This window comes from Oncorhynchus clarkii, chromosome 9 (genome assembly GCF_045791955.1).
Source record: "Oncorhynchus clarkii lewisi isolate Uvic-CL-2024 chromosome 9, UVic_Ocla_1.0, whole genome shotgun sequence".
Lineage (NCBI taxonomy): Eukaryota > Metazoa > Chordata > Actinopteri > Salmoniformes > Salmonidae > Oncorhynchus > Oncorhynchus clarkii.
In genome coordinates, this window is record NC_092155.1 from 19,686,409 (window position 1) to 19,707,126 (window position 20,718).

The following is a 20,718-nucleotide window of genomic DNA, read 5'->3' on the forward strand; positions in this document are numbered from 1 at the left end:
GCAGGGGGCTGAGCACGCACCCTTGTGGGGCCCCAGTGCTGAGGATCAGCGAAGTGGAGATGTTGTTTCCTACCTTCACCACCTGGGGATGGCCTGTCAGGAAGTATAGGACCCAGTTGCACAGGGCGGGGTTCAGATCCAGGGCCCCGAGCTTAATGATGAGTTTGGAGGGTACTATGGTGTGCTGAGCTATAGTCAATGAACAGCATTCTTACGTAGGTATTCCTCTTGTCCAGATGGGACAGGGCAGTGTGCAGTGTGATGGCAATTGCATCGTCTGTGGCCCTATTGGGGCGGTAAGCAAATTGAAGTGGGTCTAGGGTGACAGGTAAGGTGGAGGTGATATGGTCCTTGACTAGTCTCTCAAAACACTTCATGATGTCGTCTGGGCCGGCAGCCTTGCGAGGGTTAACACGTTTTAAATGTCTTACTCACATCGGCCATGGAGAAGGAGAGCCCACAGTCCTTGGTAGCGGGCCGCATCGGTGGCGCACTGTATTATCCTCAAAGCGGTTAAAGAAGGTGTTTAGTTTGTCTGGAAGAAAGACGTCCGCGATGTGGCTGATTTTCCTTTTGTGGTCCGTGATTGTCTGTAGACCCTGCCATATACGTCTCATGTCTGAGCCTTTGAATTGCAACTCCACTTTGTCTCTATACCTACGTTTTGCTTGTTTGATTGCCTTGCGGAGGGAATGACTACTCTGTTTGTATTCTGCCATATTCCCAGTCACCTTGCCATGGTTAAATGCGGTGGTACGCGCTTTCAGTTTTTCTCGAATGCTGCCATTATCCACTGTTTCTGGTTAGGGTAGGTTTTAGTAGTCAAAGTGGGTACAACAGCTCCTATACTCTTCTTTATAAACTCACTCACCGAATCAGCGTATTCGACAACATTATCTTCTGAGGCTACCTGGAACATATCCTAGTCCGCGTTATCAAAACAATCTTGAAACGTGGATTCCGATTGCTCAGACCAGCGTTGAATAGTCCATAGCACGACTACTTACTAATAATGGAGTTTGTAGAATAACAGAGTTGATGCTAATGCCTAGGGCTTGTTTTGGACTATGAAAGACAGAAATTATCATATACTAAAAAAGTTGAAAAGGGCACAAAAATGTTCAAACATTCTATAAAATGCTTATATTTGTTGAAGAGAAAGTGAAAGAGAGAGACAGATAGTGTATATTCAGTTTGATTATTCATCTGCATACTGAATGTACGTCTGTCTATGACGTTGTATAAGTGACATCTAAGAGACGTTATCCTGTCTGATTCAGTGCGTCTCTCTGTTTGTCTGTCTATCCCTATGTCCTTGTCATATTGAGCAGTATAGAGGGAGACTACAGCCACTGACATCTACTCTCTGTTTGTCTCTTTAAGCCAACATCATAGAGAGGGTGGGGCTGGGCTATACCGCTGTACCGAGCGAGAGGAGCGATGGGGAGAGAGGGGAGGAGAGGAATGGAGGAATGTGAGACGAGGAAGGAGGAGGGAAGGAGGGATTTTGAATGATAGACAGAGAAGGAGGGATCGCAGAGAGAGAGAGAGAGAGAGAGAGAGAGAGAGAGAGAGAGAGAGAGAGAGAGAGAGAGAGAGAGAGAGAGAGAGAGAGAGAGAGAGAGAGAGAGAGAGAGAGAGAGAGAGAGAGAGAGAGAGAGAGAGAGAGAGAGAGAGAGAGAGAGAATGTAAAGCATGTTGCCACTGCTGGCTCTGTAATGCACTGTGAGCAAGGGATGAGAGAGAGAGTCACACACACACACTGTCTCTCCACACGTGTGCACACACGCACGCACGCAATGAAACTGAGAGTTGCTTTGATCGGGAGATCAAGAGACACACACACATTCTCTCTTTCTCTCACACACAGAGGGAGTAGGGAAGGCATCCAGGCGGGTGCCTTTTGAAGCAGCAGTGAAAGAGAGAGGAGAGAGGACAGGGGGACTCTAAGGCACCGGACCACTGTCACCTACCGACCAGCCCCCCGCCGATGATCCACGGCTACAGCCACTGCACAGTAAGAGACAGCAGCTACCTGTCACCTCCCTCCCTTCATCCCTCCATTCATTCATTCATGCCTCGCTGCCCCTCTCCTCATTTGTGTGAAGGATACTCAACCGTGGTGATGTTGGAGTTGGAGATCCGAGGGGAGGCTAGGCAGGCACACTGCATGAGTTCCCTTTCCCTAAGTCTCTCTCTTGCTTCCTCATTCATGAATGTCACCTCTGTTTGTGGGAACTGCTGGGATTAAAAAATGTTTCTCTCTGTTTTTCTCTCTCTCTCTCTGTCTTTCCCCTCTCTCTCTCTCTCTCTCTCTCTTTCGCTCTCTCTCTCTCTCGCTCTCTCTCTGTCTTTCCCCTCTCTCTCGGGGGGTAGGTGAAAAGGGGGTTATGCCAGGAGAGCTTGAAAGGAAGGAACAATCCAGCTCTCCGTCTGTCCATCCGTCCGTCCACCCGTCATCCTCATTCCTCTTTTTTTTCAGAGCCGATATCTCAGGTCGGACGGTCCCGTTTTGAATTCTTTCTTTTTCTCTTGTAATTTTAGTTTTTTCTCTTTTTTGATGGAGGGATGTGAAGGATCAGGTGAAGAAAGGAGGAGCTGCATTGTGGATGTCTGAAAGGTTGTGTCATTTATAGTTTTTTTGGTTTGTTCTTATTTCTACGATCACTTTATTTCAACGATCAACTGACTGAATTGAAGCGTGTGTGTGAGCAGCAGGACTGGAGGCTATAAGGACTTTGAGACTTATCTCTGTTTTGATATGATTCGGTCGTCAGGAAAATTATTTCCTGTCCTGAAGGAGCTGTGTCAAAGTTAGCTGGAGCTGCAGGGAGAGGGGGGGGGGGGCGTGGGGAGGGCCTGTGGCCCAGGACGAAGCACCCAACCTGGGACGCACACAGGGGGACACTGGTGTAGTGGCTCTTCTCACCCACTGATTACTGTGTACCTGAAAATGACACCATGAGTTTTATATTTTCCTGCTGCCATGGTGACGGAGGGACAGTGACAACAACGTAAACAACAACAAGTGCAATAGCAGGCAACAGCCTAAAGGAGAACAACAGCTAAACCACCAGTGACTGGAACAACACATTGCATCGAACCAAACCTCAACTAGTCAACATCCCACAACTTTGGGTGAGCCTTTGACAAGGACTCCACCACTCTCTCTGCCGTGGTGGTCTCCTCCCTCCATTCACCAGCAAGAATCCCCTAGTGACCCCCACTCTGCTACTATATTCCTCCAGATATTGTTGACATAACATATTGACATTTCTATGTCAATCTAGGAAAGTTTTCTCAAGGATTCTGGGTAATCTCCTCCGGCGGTGCGCCGTCGCCCTGGGTGAAAGGGCAGGGGGGCGGCCCACGGTTCCCCCCGACCACAACCGGGTGAAGAACAGGAGCGGGCGGCAATATGGCGGCTCTCGCCAGCTCATTGATCCGCCAGCGGCGGGAGGTGAAGGACCCCCAGGCAAACCGGCAGGTGGCCAACAAGAGGAAGCCGTGCCCCAAGGCCAACAAGTCCCTGTGCCAGAAACAAATATTATTACTCATATCAAAAGTCCGACTATGTGGCAATCGAGGGCGAAAGTTAGAAAAAAAACCGGGTGAGTCAATATATACAGTACCAGTCAAAAGTTTGGACACACCTACTCACTCAAGAGTTTTTCTTTATTTTTTACTATTTTCTACATTGTCGAATAATAGTGAAGACATCAAAACTATGAAATAACACATAACACACATTTGAATCATATAGGAACCAAAAAAGTGTTAAACAAATCCAAATATATTTCAATGTTTAAGATTGTTCAAAGTAGCCACCCTTTGCCTTGATGACAGCTTTGCACACTCGTGGCATTTTCTCAACCAGCTTGATGAGGTAGTCAACTGAAATGCATTTCAATTAACAGGTGTGCCTTGTTAATTTGTGGATTTTCTTTCCTGCTTAATGCGTTTGAGCCTATGTGTTGTGACAAGGTAGGGCTGGTATACAGAAGATAGCCCTATTTGGTAAAGTCCATATTATAGCAAGAACAGCTCAAATAAGCAAAGAGATTATCATTACTTTAAGCATGAAGGTCAGTCAATATGGAACATTTCAAGAGTTTTGAAAGTTTCTTCAAGTGCAGTCGAAAAAAACATAAATTGCTATGATGAAACTGGCTCTCATGAGGACCTCCACAGGAAAGGAAGACCCAGAGTTACCTCTTCTGCAGAGAATAAGCTCATTAGAGTTACCAGCCTCAGAAATTGCAGACCAAATCGATGCTTCACGGAGTTCAAGTAAGAGACATATCTTAACATCAACTGTTCAGAGGAGACTGCATGAATCAGGCCTTCAAGGTCAAATTGCTGCAGAGAAAACACTACTAAAGGACACCAATAAGAAGAAGAGACTTGCTTGCTCCAAGAAACACTAGCAATGGACATTAGACCAGTGGAAATCTGTCCTTTGGTCTGATGAGTCCAATTTTTAGATTTTTGGTTCCTACCGCCGTGTCTTTGTGAGACGCAGAGTAGGTGATAGGATGAAATCCATGTGTGGTTCCCACTGTGAAGCATGGAAGTTGCGTGATGATGTGGGTGTGCTTTGCTGGTGACAATGACCCACACACCTCCAGGCTGTGTAAGGGCTATTTTACCAAGAGGGAGAGTGATGGAGTGCTGCATCAGATGACCTGGCCTCCACAGTCACCGACCGCAACCAAATTGAGATGGTTTGGGATGAGTCGGACCGCAGAGTGAAGAAAAAGCAGCCAACAAGCGATCAGCATATGTGGGAACTCCTTCAAGACTGTTGGAAAAGCATTCCAGGTGAAGCTGGTTGAGAGAATGCCAAGAGTGGGCAAAGCTGTCATCAAGGCAAAGGGTGGCTACTATGAAGAATCTCAAATCTAAAATATATTTGGATTTGTTGAACACTTTTTTTGGTTACTACCTGATTCCAAATGTGTTATTCATAGTTGTGACGTCGTCACCATTATTCGACAATGTATAAAATAGTAAAAATAAAGAAAAACCCTTGAATAAGTAGACGTGTCCAAACTTTATACTGGTACTGTATTTTCACTTTCATTTATGTGAGTATATACTTGTCTATTACTCTCTTTCTTTTACTTGCTACTTAATACTCCTGAGAGTTGTGAAGGTATTATTATTATGGTTTATTTCATCATATACAGTCTGTACCCACCATACATGACCCCACCAATCCATATTGACAGTTTACATGATTGTCAAGAAGCTCAAAGCGTCTTTATCTTCTTGTTACCGAGCAGACATATACGTTGAGCGTGTGTTGACTGTGGAAAGCAGAGGTGACCCAGTGGTGCAGTTAGCATAAGCCCCGTTGTATTCAGGCGAATGGCCTGAATATCCGTTGCATTATCACCTAAATGGAAACGAGGGAGAGTTAGGATTTGTACGTACTGGTTGTGTTAAAAAATAAAAATAATTCTATCTACTCAATACTGACAATACAATAAAAGTCGATTTTGTTTTCTCTAACAAAATGTTCCACATCTGCTACATCCTTTCCCCTATTATAACTTTAAACAATAGTCCTACCATACAGAATGAACCACACGACTGCCCCCTTCTCTGTCTGTAATGGGTGTGATTATTGTGTTACATGTCAGCACAGCGGACCGACCAGCAGACAGGTCCTGGTCATTTGCGGCGATAGAAAGAACTTGGCGTGTCATTGTGATTTAGCACTGTGTAAAAACATCAATACCCTCATTTACGGGGCAACTGGTGTGTGTGTGTGTGTGTGTGTGTGTGTGTGTGTGTGTGTGTGTGTGTGTGTGTGTGTGTGTGTGTGTGTGTTCGCATGTGTTATTTAAAACCCTGTGTGTGTGTTTTACATAACTAACCCAGTGACACATTAAACCGGTCAGACTAAATCTATCACAATACACTTCTGGTTAGTGGAATGAAACTAGACTTGAGGAGGCATATTCCCAGACTGCTTTGAGGGGCCTGCGGTTTTATGATCTCATAAGTAAATGGACCAAAATGAAGTTTAATGGTGGCAACAGTATTTCTATGAGCTAGTGTGAGACAGTGAGCTGGTTATAAGACAAACTGTTCTTCATGTAGAACAATGTTATTTATGGGACATCCTGCTATTGTGTTTATATTCACACGTATCTCTGTGCTCTTGACATTTGGAACTAGTTATTTGGAGTAGTCAGTGTATGTGCCGTGTGTCAAAATATTGAAATCATTTCGGACTATACGGTCACCTTTGAGAGTATATTTAAGCAACAATGCCCGGGGAGGTGTGGTATACGGCCAATTTACCACAGCTAAGGGCTGTTCTTACGCACGACGCAACGCGTGCCAGGACACAGCCTTTAGCCGTGGTATATTGGCCATGTGTGGGTCATTCTTGTAATATTTTTATATTATATTTCAAGTATTGGCTCACCAAAATGAAATGTTAAAAGATTTTGAATATAAATTGAAATGTCCAGTATAATGAATTGAAATAAATGTATTATAATTTTTTTAAATCATGTTTTTTAACTGGCACTAAGAATTCTGTAATGTAATTATATAACATCATTCAACAATTTTCAACTGCATGGTACAGAAACAGGCAAGTAATCACATTCTTTTATATCGGTATTTTGTTATTTTTTAAAGTCAGGTGGGGATCGTCGAGCTGACCAACTCAACCCTGTTACATGAAATAAAGATGGAAAACTAGTACTTATCAAAATAATACTTTAACCCATAAAAATATACAATCTATTCATTCATGCACATCATGTGTTCTCCTGTCCTTCACCACATGAAGAGCAGAGGCCATTTTGAACCAAAAAAACCTGTCACAAGCATAGTAATAAAAGGGCTTTAATGCCTGAGGTCAGAAAATATGTTTTCTTGACGGTTTTAATATGTACTTAATGTTGTGGGGTGTTCAGTTATTCTAGTAAAAAAAAAATAATCTAATATTAGCGCAGCCCAAGAATGACCCATATCACAAACCCCCGAGGTGCCTTATTGCTATTATAAACTGGTTACCAATGTAATTAGAGCAGTAAAAATACATGTTTTGTCATACCCGTGGTATACAGTCAGATTTACCACAGCTGTCAGCCAATCAGCACTCAGGGCTCGAACTACCCAGTTTATATTAGCCTTTTCTCTCTCTGTATACCAGGTTCTATTTAGTCATTTATTTCAAAGTATGATTTCCGGCATGTTGTGTGAAGACTCACTCAGAATTGAAGAATTGAAAGCTGACTTCGTTAGATGCTTCCAGAGGTTTCTCTCTATTATGGATGGACTGTTGAGTGAAGTGAACGGTCTATGAACGGTGTGTCGACGTTCTATAAACACGGTGTAAACGTTCTACATCTATAAACGTAGCTCCGTTGGTAGAGCATGGTGCTTGCTACGGCTGGATGAGTGGCCGCGATTCCCGGCACCACGCATACGCAAAACATGGACGCGGCAGGTTTGTAAGTCATACGTGAATATTATATGAAACCTAATACCAAGTCACCACTCCCCTCTCCAAACCCCAGTAGCCATTGGTCTAACTGGGCGTGTGTAGTAGCTGCTGCGGTCGTCATTCCGCTGGTCGACCTGCTATATGTATTATCAAGTTCGTCAGGGTGATCACGGTGGAAACCTTACTCCTGAACACAGCATCTGCCGCCGCGGCCGCCATGCACTGCACTGTAATTACCGGTGGAAAATATGGCACCCGCACTCACGCATGTACACATGCCCCGGTGAACATAGATATCAGCCCAGATCCTAATGGCCGGCCATTCCTTTTCTAATGGGTTGCACCAGCGGTCGCTACAGTCTGATTGTTTTATTATGGTAATACAAGCCCTTTTTGCTTTCTATGGCTTCTCCACGATTCCGGCATTCACTACGTATTAGTATGGATTAGACATAGCTTGCCCCTGTCATTGTGGGAATATTGCCTGTCAGCAAAAAAAGAGAGAGGGAGAGCGAGGGAGAATCGGTGACCCATGGCCGTGAGTTTGTAGGTGTTCCTGAGTGTGTGTTTTTCCGTCTCTGGTGCCTCTGCCTGTGTGTGCACAGTAACAGAAACTGTAATTGATATGGTAATTTTGGGTATTATCAACAATTTTACTGCAGCATACTGTAAATTATGGAGCATTGTGGGAAAATGTTGCAGGTGGGGAAAGAACTGCTGTATTTCGAATGGTACTGTAATTCCACCCACTGAATTTCTAAAGTCTTTGAAAGTCAAGTTAATAAACAGATCACTGACCATTTCCAATACCACCGTACCTTTTCCGCTGTGCAATCCGGTTTCCGAGTTGGTCACGGAAACGCTCAAGGTCCTAAACGATATCATAACCGCCATCGATAAAAGACAGTACTGTGCAGCCGTATTCATCGACCTGGCCAAGGCTTTCGTCTCTCAATCGTCGTATTCTTATCGGCAGACTCAACAGCCTTGGTTTCTCAAATGACTGCCTCGCCTGGTTCACCAACTACTTCTCAGAAAGAGTTCAGTGTGTCAAATCGGAGGGCCTGTTGTCCGGACCTCTGGCAGTCTATGGGGGTACCACAGGGTTAAATTCTCGGGCCGACTATTTTCTCTGTACATATCAATGATGTCGCTCTTGCTGCGGGTGATTCCCTGATCCACCTCTACGCACATGACACCATACTGTATACTTCTGGCCCTTCTTTAGACACTGTGTTAACTAACCTCCAAACAAGCTTCAATGCCATACAACACTCCTTCTGTGGCCTCCAACTGCCCTTAAACGCTAGCAAAACCAAATGCATGCTTTTCAACCGTTCGCTGCCCGCACCAGCCCGCCCAACTAGCATCACTACTCTGGATGGTTCTGACCTAGAATACGTGGACAACTACAAATATCTAGGTGTCTGGCTAGACTGTAAACTCTCCTTCCAGACTTATATCAAACATCTCCAATCCAAAATGAAATCTAGAATCGGCTTTCTATTTCACAACAAAGCCTCCTTCACCCACGCCGCCAAAATTACCCTAGTAAAACTGACTATCCTACCGATCCTCGACTTCGGCGACGTCATCAACAAAATAGCTTCCAATACTCTACTCAGCAAATTGGATGCAGTCTATCACAGTGCCATCCATTTTGTTACCAAAGCGCCTTATACCACCCACCACTGCGACCTGTATGCTCTAGTCGGCTGGCCCTCGCTACATATTTGTTGCCAGACTCACTGGCTCCAGGTCATCAATAAGTCTTTGCTAGGTAAAGCCCCACCTTATCTCAGTTCACTGGTCAAGATAACAACACCCACCCGTAGCACGCGCTCCAGCAGGTATATCCCACTGGTCATCCCCAAAGCCAACACCTCCTTTGGCCGCCTTTCCTTCCAGTTCTCTGCTGCCAGTGACTGGAACGAATTGCAAAAATTGCTGAAGATGGAGACTTACATTTCCCTCACTAACTTTAAACATCAGCTATCTGAGCAGCTAACCGATCGCTGCAGCTGTACATAGTCCTTCTGTAAATAGCCCACTCAATCTACCAACCTCATCCTCACATTGTTTTTATTTACTTTGCTGCTCTTTTGCACACCAGTATCAGTACTTGCACACCATCATCTGCTCATCATCACCTGCTCATCTATCACTCCAGTGTTAATCTGCTAAATTGTAATTACTATGCTACAATGGCCTATTTATTGCCTTACCTCCTCAAGCCATTTGCACACACTGTATATAGACTTTATTTTGTTTCTATTGTGTTATTGACTGTACCCTTGTTTATTCCATGTATAACTCTGTTGTTGTTTCTGTCGCACTGCTTTGCTTTATCTTGGCCAGGTTGCAGTTGTAAAAGAGAAATGGTTCTCAACTAGCCTACCTGGTTAAGTAAAGGTGAAATCATTTTTTTTTTTTTGAAGAATACAGTATCGTATCTTTGGATCGCCAAAAACCTTTTGACCGTAGTGGGTGTAAGGTATTGTTGTTTCTGTTGCATTGACATATTTTGAGGTGTTCCTTGTGAGAGGCTATATCTGTTGCCCCCATGAATAAGAATGCTGTACCAACTTAACTCCTATGTGATTATAGTGCCCCATCAGTTTGTATAGTGGACAGATTGGAGAGGCAGCAAGTTTTCAACCATAAACGGTTGAGCATTTTGCCATGTCCTTTTGGTCTGTCTTGCCCTGTGGTCACTGTGGGTTTGGAAGTCTTTGTTAAGGCCTTTGTTATGTGCAAATTATATAAAACACCAAATATTCATAAATGCACTGTAATGTGTAAACACTTTACCTGCTGTAGGAGCCAACCTGCTTGCACTAATCACTTGTAATTACAGTAAAATACTGTGAAATCCATTCATTCTGATAACAGTAGCTTTACTTTTTTACAATATAATACAGTACATTTTACAGTATTGTACTGTGTGTCAATACACAGTACTTGCCTTGTTACCGTATTTATATATATATATATTTATTTTTTATTTTTTTATTTTTTATATATATATACTGTAATATGAAATACAGAATTTCACATGCCACCAAGCTGCCTGTAAGCTACTGTCAAATTCACAGTAACCTCATTTACAGTGTGTTTGCCTCTGGCTGTGTGTTTGTGTCTGTGCATCCCATTGGCTGTGTGTGTGTTCCTGCCTCTGTGTGTGTGTGGTGTAGGTGGTTGGAGGACATCATTGATCACTCATCACCAGTGACCCCACAGAATTTTCCTGACCTCTCCTGTTCGTAGCTCACCCTCAAAGGGGCATCTGGTTGGTTTTGCTTTGGCTCTACCCAGCATGCAACAAGCTTCCACAAGAGTTTAGCTTAATTATAGATCAGCAGAGGGGACAGAGAGAGGAGTGGGATGGAAAGAGGCATGGAGAGAGGGACAGGGAGAGGACTGGGATGGAGAGAGGGACAGGGAAAGGACTGGGATGGAGAGAGGGATGGAGAGAGGGTCAGAGAGGACTGGATGGAGAGAGGGATGAAAAGAGGGTCAAAGAGGACTGGATGGAGAGAGGGATGGAAAGAGGGATGGAAAGAGGGATGGAGAGAGGGATGAGAAAGGGACAGGGAAAGGACTGGGATGGAGAGAGGGATGGAGAGAGGGTCAGAGAGGACTGGATGGAGAGAGGGATGGAAAGAGGGACAGGGAAAGGACTGGGATGGAGAGAGGGAGGGAGAGAGGGATGGAGAGAGGGACAGGGAAAGGACTGGGATGGAGAGAGGAATGGAGAGAGGAATGGAGAGCGGGATGGAGAGAGGGATGAGAAAGGGACAGGGAAAGGACTGGGATGGAGAGAGGGATGGAGAGGACTGGATGAGAGAGGGATGGAAAAAGGGATGGTGAGAGGGATAGGGAAAGGACTGGGATGGAGAGAGGGATGGAGAGAGGGATGGAGAGGACTGGATGGAGAGAGGGATGGAAAAAGGGATGGAGAGAGGGACAGGGAAAGGACTGGGATGGAGAGAGGTATGGAGAGAGGGATGGAGAGAGGGACAGGGAAAGTACTGGGATGGAGAGAGGGATGGAGAGAGGGATGGAACAAGGGATGGAGAGAGGGACAGGGAAAGGACTTGGATGGAGAGAGGGATGGAGAGCGGGATGGAGAGAGGGATGGAGAGAGGGACAGGAAAAGGACTGGGATGGAGAGAGGTATGGAGAGAGGGATGGAGAGAGGGACAGGGAAAGTACTGGGATGGAGAGCGGGATGGAGAGAGGTATGGAAAGAGGGATGGAGAGAGGGACAGGAAAAGGACTGGGATGGAGAGAGGTATTGAGAGAGGTATGGAGAGAGGGATGGAGAGAGTGATGGAGAGAGGGACAGGGAAAGGACTGGGATGGAGAGAGGTATGGAGAGAGGGATGGAGAGAGGGACAGGGAAAGTACTGGGATGGAGAGAGGGATGGAGAGAGGTATGGAAAGAGGGATGGAGAGAGGGACAGGAAAAGGACTGGGATGGAGAGAGGTATTGAGAGAGGTATGAAGAGAGGGATGGAGAGAGGGAAAGGACTGGGATGGAGAGAGGTATGGAGAGAGGGATGGAGAGAGGGACAGGGAAAGTACTGGGATGGAGAGAGGGATGGAGAGAGGGATGGAGAGAGGTATGGAAAGAGGGATGGAGAGAGGGATGGAGAGAGGGACAGGGAAAGGACTGGGATGGAGAGAGGGATGGAGAGAGGTATGGAAAGAGGGATGGAGAGAGGGATGGAGAGAGGGACAGGAAAAGGACTGGGATGGAGAGAGGGATGGAGAGAGGGATGGAGAGAGGGACAGGGAAAGGACTGGGATGGAGAGAGGGATGGAGAGAGGGATGGAGAGAGGTATGGAGAGAGGGACAGAGAAAGGACTAGGATGGAGAAAGGGATGGAGAGAGGGATGGAGAGAGGGACAGAGAGGACTGGATGGAGAGAGGTTATGGACAGAGAGAGGGACGGAGAGGACTGGATGGAGAGAGGTATGGAGAGAGGGAAAGAGAGGACTGAGATGGAGAGAGGTATGGAGAGAGGGACAGAGAGGACTGGATGGAGAGGTATGGACAGAGAGAGGGACGTAGAGGACTGGATGGAGAGAGGTATGGATTGAGGGACAGAGAGGACTGAGATGGAGAGAGGGATGGAGAGAGGGATGGAGAGAGGGATGGAGAGCGGGATGGAGAGAGGGACAGGAAAAGGACTGGGATGGAGAGAGGTATGGAGAGAGGGATGGAGAGGGACAGGGAAAGGACTGGGATGGAGAGAGGGATGGAGAGAGGGATGGAGAGAGGTATGGACAGAGAGAGGGACGGAGAGGACTGAGATGGAGAGAGGGATGGAGAGAGGTATGGAGAGAGGGACAGAGAAAGGACTGGGATGGAGAGAGGGATGGAGAGAGGGACAGAGAGGACAGGATGGAGAGAGGTATGGACAGAGAGAGGGACGGAGAGGACTGGATGGAGAGAGGTATGGAGAGAGGGACAGAGAGGACTGAGATGGAGAGAGGTATGGAGAGAGGGACAGAGAGGACTGGATGAAGAGAGGACTGGATTGAGAGAGGGATGGAGAGAGGGACAGGGAGGACTGGATGGAGAGAGGGACAGGGAAAGGACTGGGATGGAGAGAGGTATGGAGAGAGGGACAGAGAGGACTGGATGGAGAGAGGGGTGGAAAGAGGACTGGATGGAGAGAGGGATGGAGAGAGGGACAGGGAGGACTGGATGGAGAGAGGGACAGAGAGGACTGGATGGAGAGAGGTATGGAGAGGACTGGATGGAGAGAGGGACAGAGAGGACTGGATGGAGAGAGGTATGGAGAGGACAGGATGGAGAGAGGGACAGAGAGGACTGGATGGAGAGAGGTATGGAGAGGACTGGATGGAGAGAGGGACAGAGAGGACTGGATGGAGAGAGGTATGGAGAGGACTGGATGGAGAGCGGTATGGAGAGGACTGGATGGAGAGAGGGACAGAGAGGACTGGATGGAGAGAGGTATGGAGAGGACTGGATGGAGAGAGGGACAGAGAGGACTGGATGGAGAGAGGTATGGAGAGGACTGGATGGAGAGAGGTATGGAGAGAGGGATGGAGAGGACTGGATGAAGAGAGGTACGGAGAGAGGGATGGAGAGAGGGACAGAGAGGACTGGATGGAGAGAGGGATGGAGAGGACTGGATGGAGAGAGGGATGGAGAGAGGGACAGAGAGGACTGGATGGAGAGAGGGATGGAGAGAGGGACAGAGAGGACAGGATGGAGAGAGGGATGGAGAGAGGGATGGAGAGAGGTATGGAAAGAGGGATGGAGAGAGGGACAGGGAAAGGACTGGGATGGAGAGAGGGATGGAGAGAGGGATGGAGAGAGGGACCTGGAAAGGACTGGGATGGAGAGAGGGATGGAGGGAGGGATGGAGAGAGGGATGGAGAGAGGTATGGAGAGAGGGACAGAGAAAGGACTAGGATGGAGAGAGGGATGGAGAGAGGGATGGAGAGAGGGACAGAGAGGACTGGATGGAGAGAGGTTATGGACAGAGAGAGGGACGGAGAGGACTGGATGGAGAGAGGTATGGAGAGAGGGAAAGAGAGGACTGAGATGGAGAGAGGTATGGAGAGAGGGACAGAGAGGACTGGATGGAGAGGTATGGACAGAGAGAGGGACGTAGAGGACTGGATGGAGAGAGGTATGGATTGAGGGACAGAGAGGACTGAGATGGAGAGAGGGATGGAGAGAGGGATGGAGAGCGGGATGGAGAGAGGGATGGAGAGAGGGACAGGAAAAGGACTGGGATGGAGAGAGGTATGGAGAGAGGGATGGAGAGAGGGACAGGGAAAGGACTGGGATGGAGAGAGGGATGGAGAGAGGGATGGAGAGAGGTATGGACAGAGAGAGGGACGGAGAGGACTGAGATGGAGAGAGGGATGGAGAGAGGGACAGAGAAAGGACTGGGATGGAGAGAGGGATGGAGAGAGGGACAGAGAGGACTGGATGGAGAGAGGTATGGACAGAGAGAGGGACGGAGAGGACTGGATGGAGAGAGGTATGGAGAGAGGGACAGAGAGGACTGAGATGGAGAGAGGTATGGAGAGAGGGACAGAGAGGACTGGATGAAGAGAGGACTGGATGGAGAGAGGGATGGAGAGAGGGACAGGGAGGACTGGATGGAGAGAGGGACAGGGAAAGGACTGGGATGGAGAGAGGTATGGAGAGAGGGACAGAGAGGACTGGATGGAGAGAGGGGTGGAAAGAGGACTGGATGGAGAGAGGGATGGAGAGAGGGACAGGGAGGACTGGATGGAGAGAGGGACAGAGAGGACTGGATGGAGAGAGGTATGGAGAGGACTGGATGGAGAGAGGGACAGAGAGGACTGGATGGAGAGAGGGACAGAGAGGACTGGATGGAGAGAGGTATGGAGAGGACAGGATGGAGAGAGGGACAGAGAGGACTGGATGGAGAGAGGTATGGAGAGGACTGGATGGAGAGAGGGACAGAGAGGACTGGATGGAGAGAGGTATGGAGAGGACTGGATGGAGAGCGGTATGGAGAGGACTGGATGGAGAGAGGGACAGAGAGGACTGGATGGAGAGAGGTATGGAGAGGACTGGATGGAGAGAGGGACAGAGAGGACTGGATGGAGAGAGGTATGGAGAGGACTGGATGGAGAGAGGTATGGAGAGGACTGGATGGAGAGAGGTATGGAGAGAGGGATGGAGAGGACTGGATGAAGAGAGGTACGGAGAGAGGGATGGAGAGAGGGACAGAGAGGACTGGATGGAGAGAGGGATGGAGAGGACTGGATGGAGAGAGGGATGGAGAGAGGGACAGAGAGGACTGGATGGAGAGAGGGATGGAGAGAGCGACAGAGAGGACAGGATGGAGAGTGAGGTTAACTATGTAATGTTAATGCCTGTATCAAATATGGTGACAGTTCAAACGTGTGGTATTGCAATGTGTGATCTTCTAGTTGGTGTACGCTGTTTTGTTTATATTGGTGCTGTGGTGATATGGGTCTATTTGTTTTAGTGTGTCGGTGTATCTGAGTGCTCCACGTGTTCCTTCCTGCATGTGTGTGCGTGGTCATACAATATACAGTATACGTACTTACCCATAACCGTTCCTACTTATGCCCCACTATTTCCTAAGCAAGTAGTTTAGGTTCCATGTGTTTATGTACAGGTGCGTGTGTGAGCAAGCTCTAAATAAACATTCCGGTTGCTTGTGTCCATTTCTGTGTGTGTTCGCCTGTCTGGATGTGATGCATGTGTGTATCGTCTGTAATCGCTGCTTACCTGTGTGTCAGTGACAGATGATGATCTGATGTGCATGTCCCTGACTGACCCTTCCTCCTCCTCCCCACCCCCCTCCGTCAGACCCCATCTCAACTCACTCACCGGGTGGCTGGTAACAACCCATACGAATGACGGCCTCACCCTCCACTACAGCCCAGTCAGCTGTTAACAAGGTCAGCCTGCCCCTCTGCAACCACAGAGAAGAGGAATCACCACGCTGGAATTGTGTGTGTGTGTTTGACAAGGAATGGGAAGATTTATAGGTGTGTGTGTGTGTGTGTGTGTGTGTTTGAGAAGAACATATAAATGCTGTTTACCAAACAGAATACAATAACACTTCTACTGCATATCAGGTCAGGGACACACACATCTAGTGCGCACGGGTTGGCGCATGCCTGACTGCGTTTGTGTGTGTGTGTGTGTGTGTGCGGTGCTGCCGTGGCTAGAGATATCGGGAAAGGAAAGGGCCCTACTACTACTATAAATCCACACATACACCCTTCGATAAGGCCTGGGTAAATTACAACCCTTTGCTGAAGTGTGTGTGACAATGAGCAGCTCATCGTTGCGGTGTGATTCATCAGGCCCCATCAGCACTGCTCATTAACACACTGATTTATCAATCACACACACACACACACACACAAACTGATTTCATCAATAACACTGTGCTCAGTGTGGAGAGCAACCATTCAGCCCTGCACAATTTTTGGAGAGAGAGAGAGAGAACACAGTAGCAGAATACCTGACTACTGTGACTGACCCAAACTTAATTAAGGAAAGCTTTGACTATGTACAGCCTTGCTATTGAGAGAAGCCGCCGTAGGCAGACCTGGCTATCAAGGAAAGACAGGCTATGTGTACACTGCCCACAAAATGAGGTGGAAACTGAACTGCACTTCCTAACCTCCTGCCCAATGTATGACCATATTAGAGACACAGACCCACAAAGAATTCTAAAACGAACCCAATTTTGATAAATTCCCATATCTATTGGGTGAAATACCACAGTGTGCCATCACAGCAGCAAGATGTGTGACCTGTTGGCACAAGAAAAGGGCAACCAGTGAAGAACAAACACCATTGTAAATACAACCTATGTTTAGGTTTATTTATTTTCCCTTTTGTACTTTAACCATTTGCACATAATGACATATGAAATGTCTTTATTATTTTGGAACTTTTGTGGGTGTAATGTTTACTGTTATTTTGTATTGTTTATTTCAATTTTATTTCTTATCTATTTCACTTGCTCTGGCAATGTTAACATATGTTAAGCCCTCAAATTGAGAGGTTACCCCAACATCTCCCCCACTTCTCTACTCCCTTGCTCTCGCAGTGCCCAAACCCTTATATTCTCAAGGACCCCTCCCTCCCTCCCTCAAGTCTGTCTTCTTCCTCAACATGGTGTTGACGTCTGTCTCCTTCCTCTATCTCCCTCCCTCCCTCCAAGTCTGTCTTCTTCCTCAACATGGTGTTGACGTCTGTCTCCTTCCTCTATCTCCCTCCCTCCCTCCAAGTCTGTCTTCTTCCTCAACATGGTGTTGACGTCTGTCTCCTTCCTCTATCTCCCTCCCTCCCTCCAAGTCTGTCTTCTTCCTCAACATGGTGTTGACGTCTGTCTCCTTCCTCTATCTCCCTCCCTCCCTCCAAGTCTGTCTTCTTCCTCAACATGGTGTTGACGTCTGTCTCCTTCCTCTATCTCCCTCCCTCCCTCCAAGTCTGTCTTCTTCCTCAACATGGTGTTGACGTCTGTCTCCTTCCTCTATCTCCCTCCCTCCCTCCAAGTCTGTCTTCTTCCTCAACATGGTGTTGACGTCTGTCTCCTTCCTCTATCTCCCTCCCTCCCTCCAAGTCTGTCTTCTTCCTCAACATGGTGTTGACGTCTGTCTCCTTCCTCTATCTCCCTCCCTCCCTCCAAGTCTGTCTTCTTCCTCAACATGGTGTTGACGTCTGCTAGCCAGGTAGTTAGTCAGGGACAACGGGGAGCTGGGGAATGGTGTAGCTGTATTATAAACCCAGGACTCAGAGAAGCTGCTACATGCATTTATAATGGAGCTCTGATTGCTACAGGGGGACGGCTGGTATTGGGGATGACATGGCAGGCATTCACTTGCTGTAGTAACTACACACAGTAGACAGTGTTGTACACACACACACACACACACACTGCAAGTCTGTGAAGATGATCCATTGGGTTCATCCATCTGGATATTGCTTTCCCATTAGTAGCTTAGCGTATGAAATACACAAATAAAACTACCGCAATAAACCACAGCAAATTAAACTGTTACATACCACTGGACATGTTCAATTATTTCATTGCATTATTGTTTCCAAGTGGTTGCAGATCTATAAAAGGCTGTGAGCTGTGAGCTTGTGACAGCCATTCATATTCTGTTATTCACACCACCGCCAAGATGGCCGTACATTTTCCAGTCTTCTGTTGGGCTCCATTGTTTTTTCACTACTCACCTCCAGTTTACTGCCAATGGGACAGATGTGAAAATGGAGCCTGCTATAAATTCGTTTTAGATAACATTTGGCCTCCATAATGATCAATGAGTGTAAACGCTCAAGGTGCTACCTTATTGATTTGTGGTGGTGAAAAAGCCATTTGTTTTTTGAGATGGATGACATCATCCACAGGCATCTATAGGTGGTGACTTTACCAAAGCGGGTCAGAGAGGGGCAGTCGAATCGGGATCGGAAACAACTGTTCAGCTGATGACCTTCAAAGAAGGAGCACAGAGGGAGAACACACACACACAAACACGTGTACACATGCACGATGGAACGCACAGACAGAAACGCACAATCTGTGACAGCTATGCCTCTGGTATCAATATGTAAACCACCTCAGGTGTGATTCATAATTAACCTGTAACACCATCTGTACCTTATACAGGTGGCACAAACACTCACACACACTCCCACACCACTCACACACACACACACACACACACACACAACATATTCATCCTCTGTCTTGCCATGTACAGGATGCAGCAGTCTCGTTCTCGCTCATTGTGTTTGACTTGATGCAGGAAACAGATGAAGTGCCTTTAATCAGTGGTCATACTTCTAATGACTGTATTCACATGCACGGGGAGAGGAATGAACACGTTAGCATTTTCTATGCAATCAATTTGCCTGATGGTATGCAAACACAGCTGTACGTGGATGACATGGAGATACGGTCCACGCACACCTCCTAGCCATCCTCACTCACTGACTCACTCACTCACGCACGCACGCATTCACTCAAACACCAGCAAGATCTCAAGGTTTTACCAATTTGGCATCAGATTCTGACCATTAGCCACGTTTCTCCAAACATCAAATTTTGAAGAAGCTGCAAACAATACAGTACATACATGTGAGATGGGTGATGCAATATGTTAACACAATTTAGAAGTGACTAAGATACCGCAGAATAGTGTGGAGTCCAGTTTATACATATAAGATGAGTAATGTTCGATATGGAAACAATTATTAAAGTGGCTAGTGATCCATTTCTAAAAGTGGCCAGTGATTCCTAATCTATATCAATACGCAGCCGCCGCTGATGTGCTAGTGATGGCTGTTTAACAGTCTGATGGTCTTGAGATATAAGCTGTTTTTCAGTCTCTTGGTCCCAGGTTTGATGCACCTGTACTGACCTCACCTTCTGGATGATAGCGGTGTGAACAGGCAGTGGCTCGGGTGGTTGTTGGCCTTGATGATCTTTTTGGTTTTCTTGTGACATCGGGTGCTGTAGGTGTCCTGGAGGGCGGGAAGTTTGCCTCCGGTAATGCGTTGGGCAGACTGCACCACCCTCTGGAGAGATTTGCAGTTCTGGGCGGTGCAGTTGCCATACCAGGCGGTGATACAGCCCGACAGGATGCTCTCAATTGTGCATCTGTAAAAGTTTGTGAGGGTTTTAGGTGACAAGCCAAATTTCTTTAGCCTCCTGAGGTTGAAGAGGCGCTGTTGTGCCTTCTTCACCACACTGTCTGTGTGGGTGGACCATTTCAGTTTGTCAGTGATGTGTACGCAGAGGAACTTGAAGCTTTCCACCTACTCCACTGCGGTGGCATCGATGTGGCTAGGGGTGTGCTCCCTCTGCTGTTTCCTGTCCACGATCATCTCCTTAGTTTGGTTGATGTTGAGTAAGAGGTTATTTACCTGGCACCACACTCCCAAAGCCCTCACCTCCTCCCTGAAAGCTGTCTCATCGCTGTTGGTAATCAAGCCAACTACTGTCATGTTGTCTGCAAACTTGATGGTTGAGTTGGAGGCACGCAAGGCCACTCATGTGGGGGCCCCAGTGTTGCAAGGATCAGTGAAGAGGTGTTGTTTCCTACCTTCACCACCTGGGGGCGACCTGTCAGGAAGTCCAGGATCCAGTTGCACAGGGTGGGGTTCAGACCCAGGGCCTCGAGCTTGATGATGAGCTTGGAGGGTACTACGGTGTTGAATAATGAGCTATAGTCAATGAACAGCATTCTTACATAGGTATGCCTCTTGTCCAGGTGGGATAGGGCAGTGTGCAGTATGGTGGCAATTGTGTCATCTGCGGATATATTGGGGTGGTAAGCAAATTGAAGTGGGTCTAGGGTATCAGGTAGGGTGTTGGTGATATGATCCTAGACTAGTCTCTCAAAGCACTTCATGATGACAGAGCTGAGTGCTATGGAGCGATAGTAATTTAGTTCAATTACCTTTGTCCCTGTACCTAAGAAAGCAATGGTGGCCATCTTGAAGCAAGTGGGGACAACAGACTGGGATACGGAGAGATTGAATATATCTGTAAACACACTAGCCAGCTGGTCTGCGCATGCTCTGAGGATGCGGCTAGGAATGCCATCTGGGCCGGCAGCCTTGCGAGGGTTAACACGCTAAAATGACTTACTCACATCGGCCACAGAGAAGGAGAGCCCACAGTTCTTGATAGCGGGTCACTTCGGTGTTATTCTCAAAGCGAGCG

The 20,718-nt window shown here is 47.2% G+C and overlaps 1 protein-coding gene across 1 annotated transcript in view; it reads left to right on the plus strand.

Moving 5' to 3' along the window:
* The first annotated feature begins 2,938 nt into the window (after positions 1-2,938).
* The window catches only part of LOC139416045 (fibroblast growth factor 11-like), a 117,004-nt gene continuing 99,224 nt past the window's right edge, over positions 2,939-20,718 (plus strand). Inside the window, exon 1 of the mRNA XM_071164287.1 lies at positions 2,939-3,611. Within this exon, the coding sequence (XP_071020388.1) occupies positions 3,419-3,611 (193 nt within the window). The 5' untranslated portion in view covers positions 2,939-3,418. The remainder of the gene's footprint in view (positions 3,612-20,718) is intronic.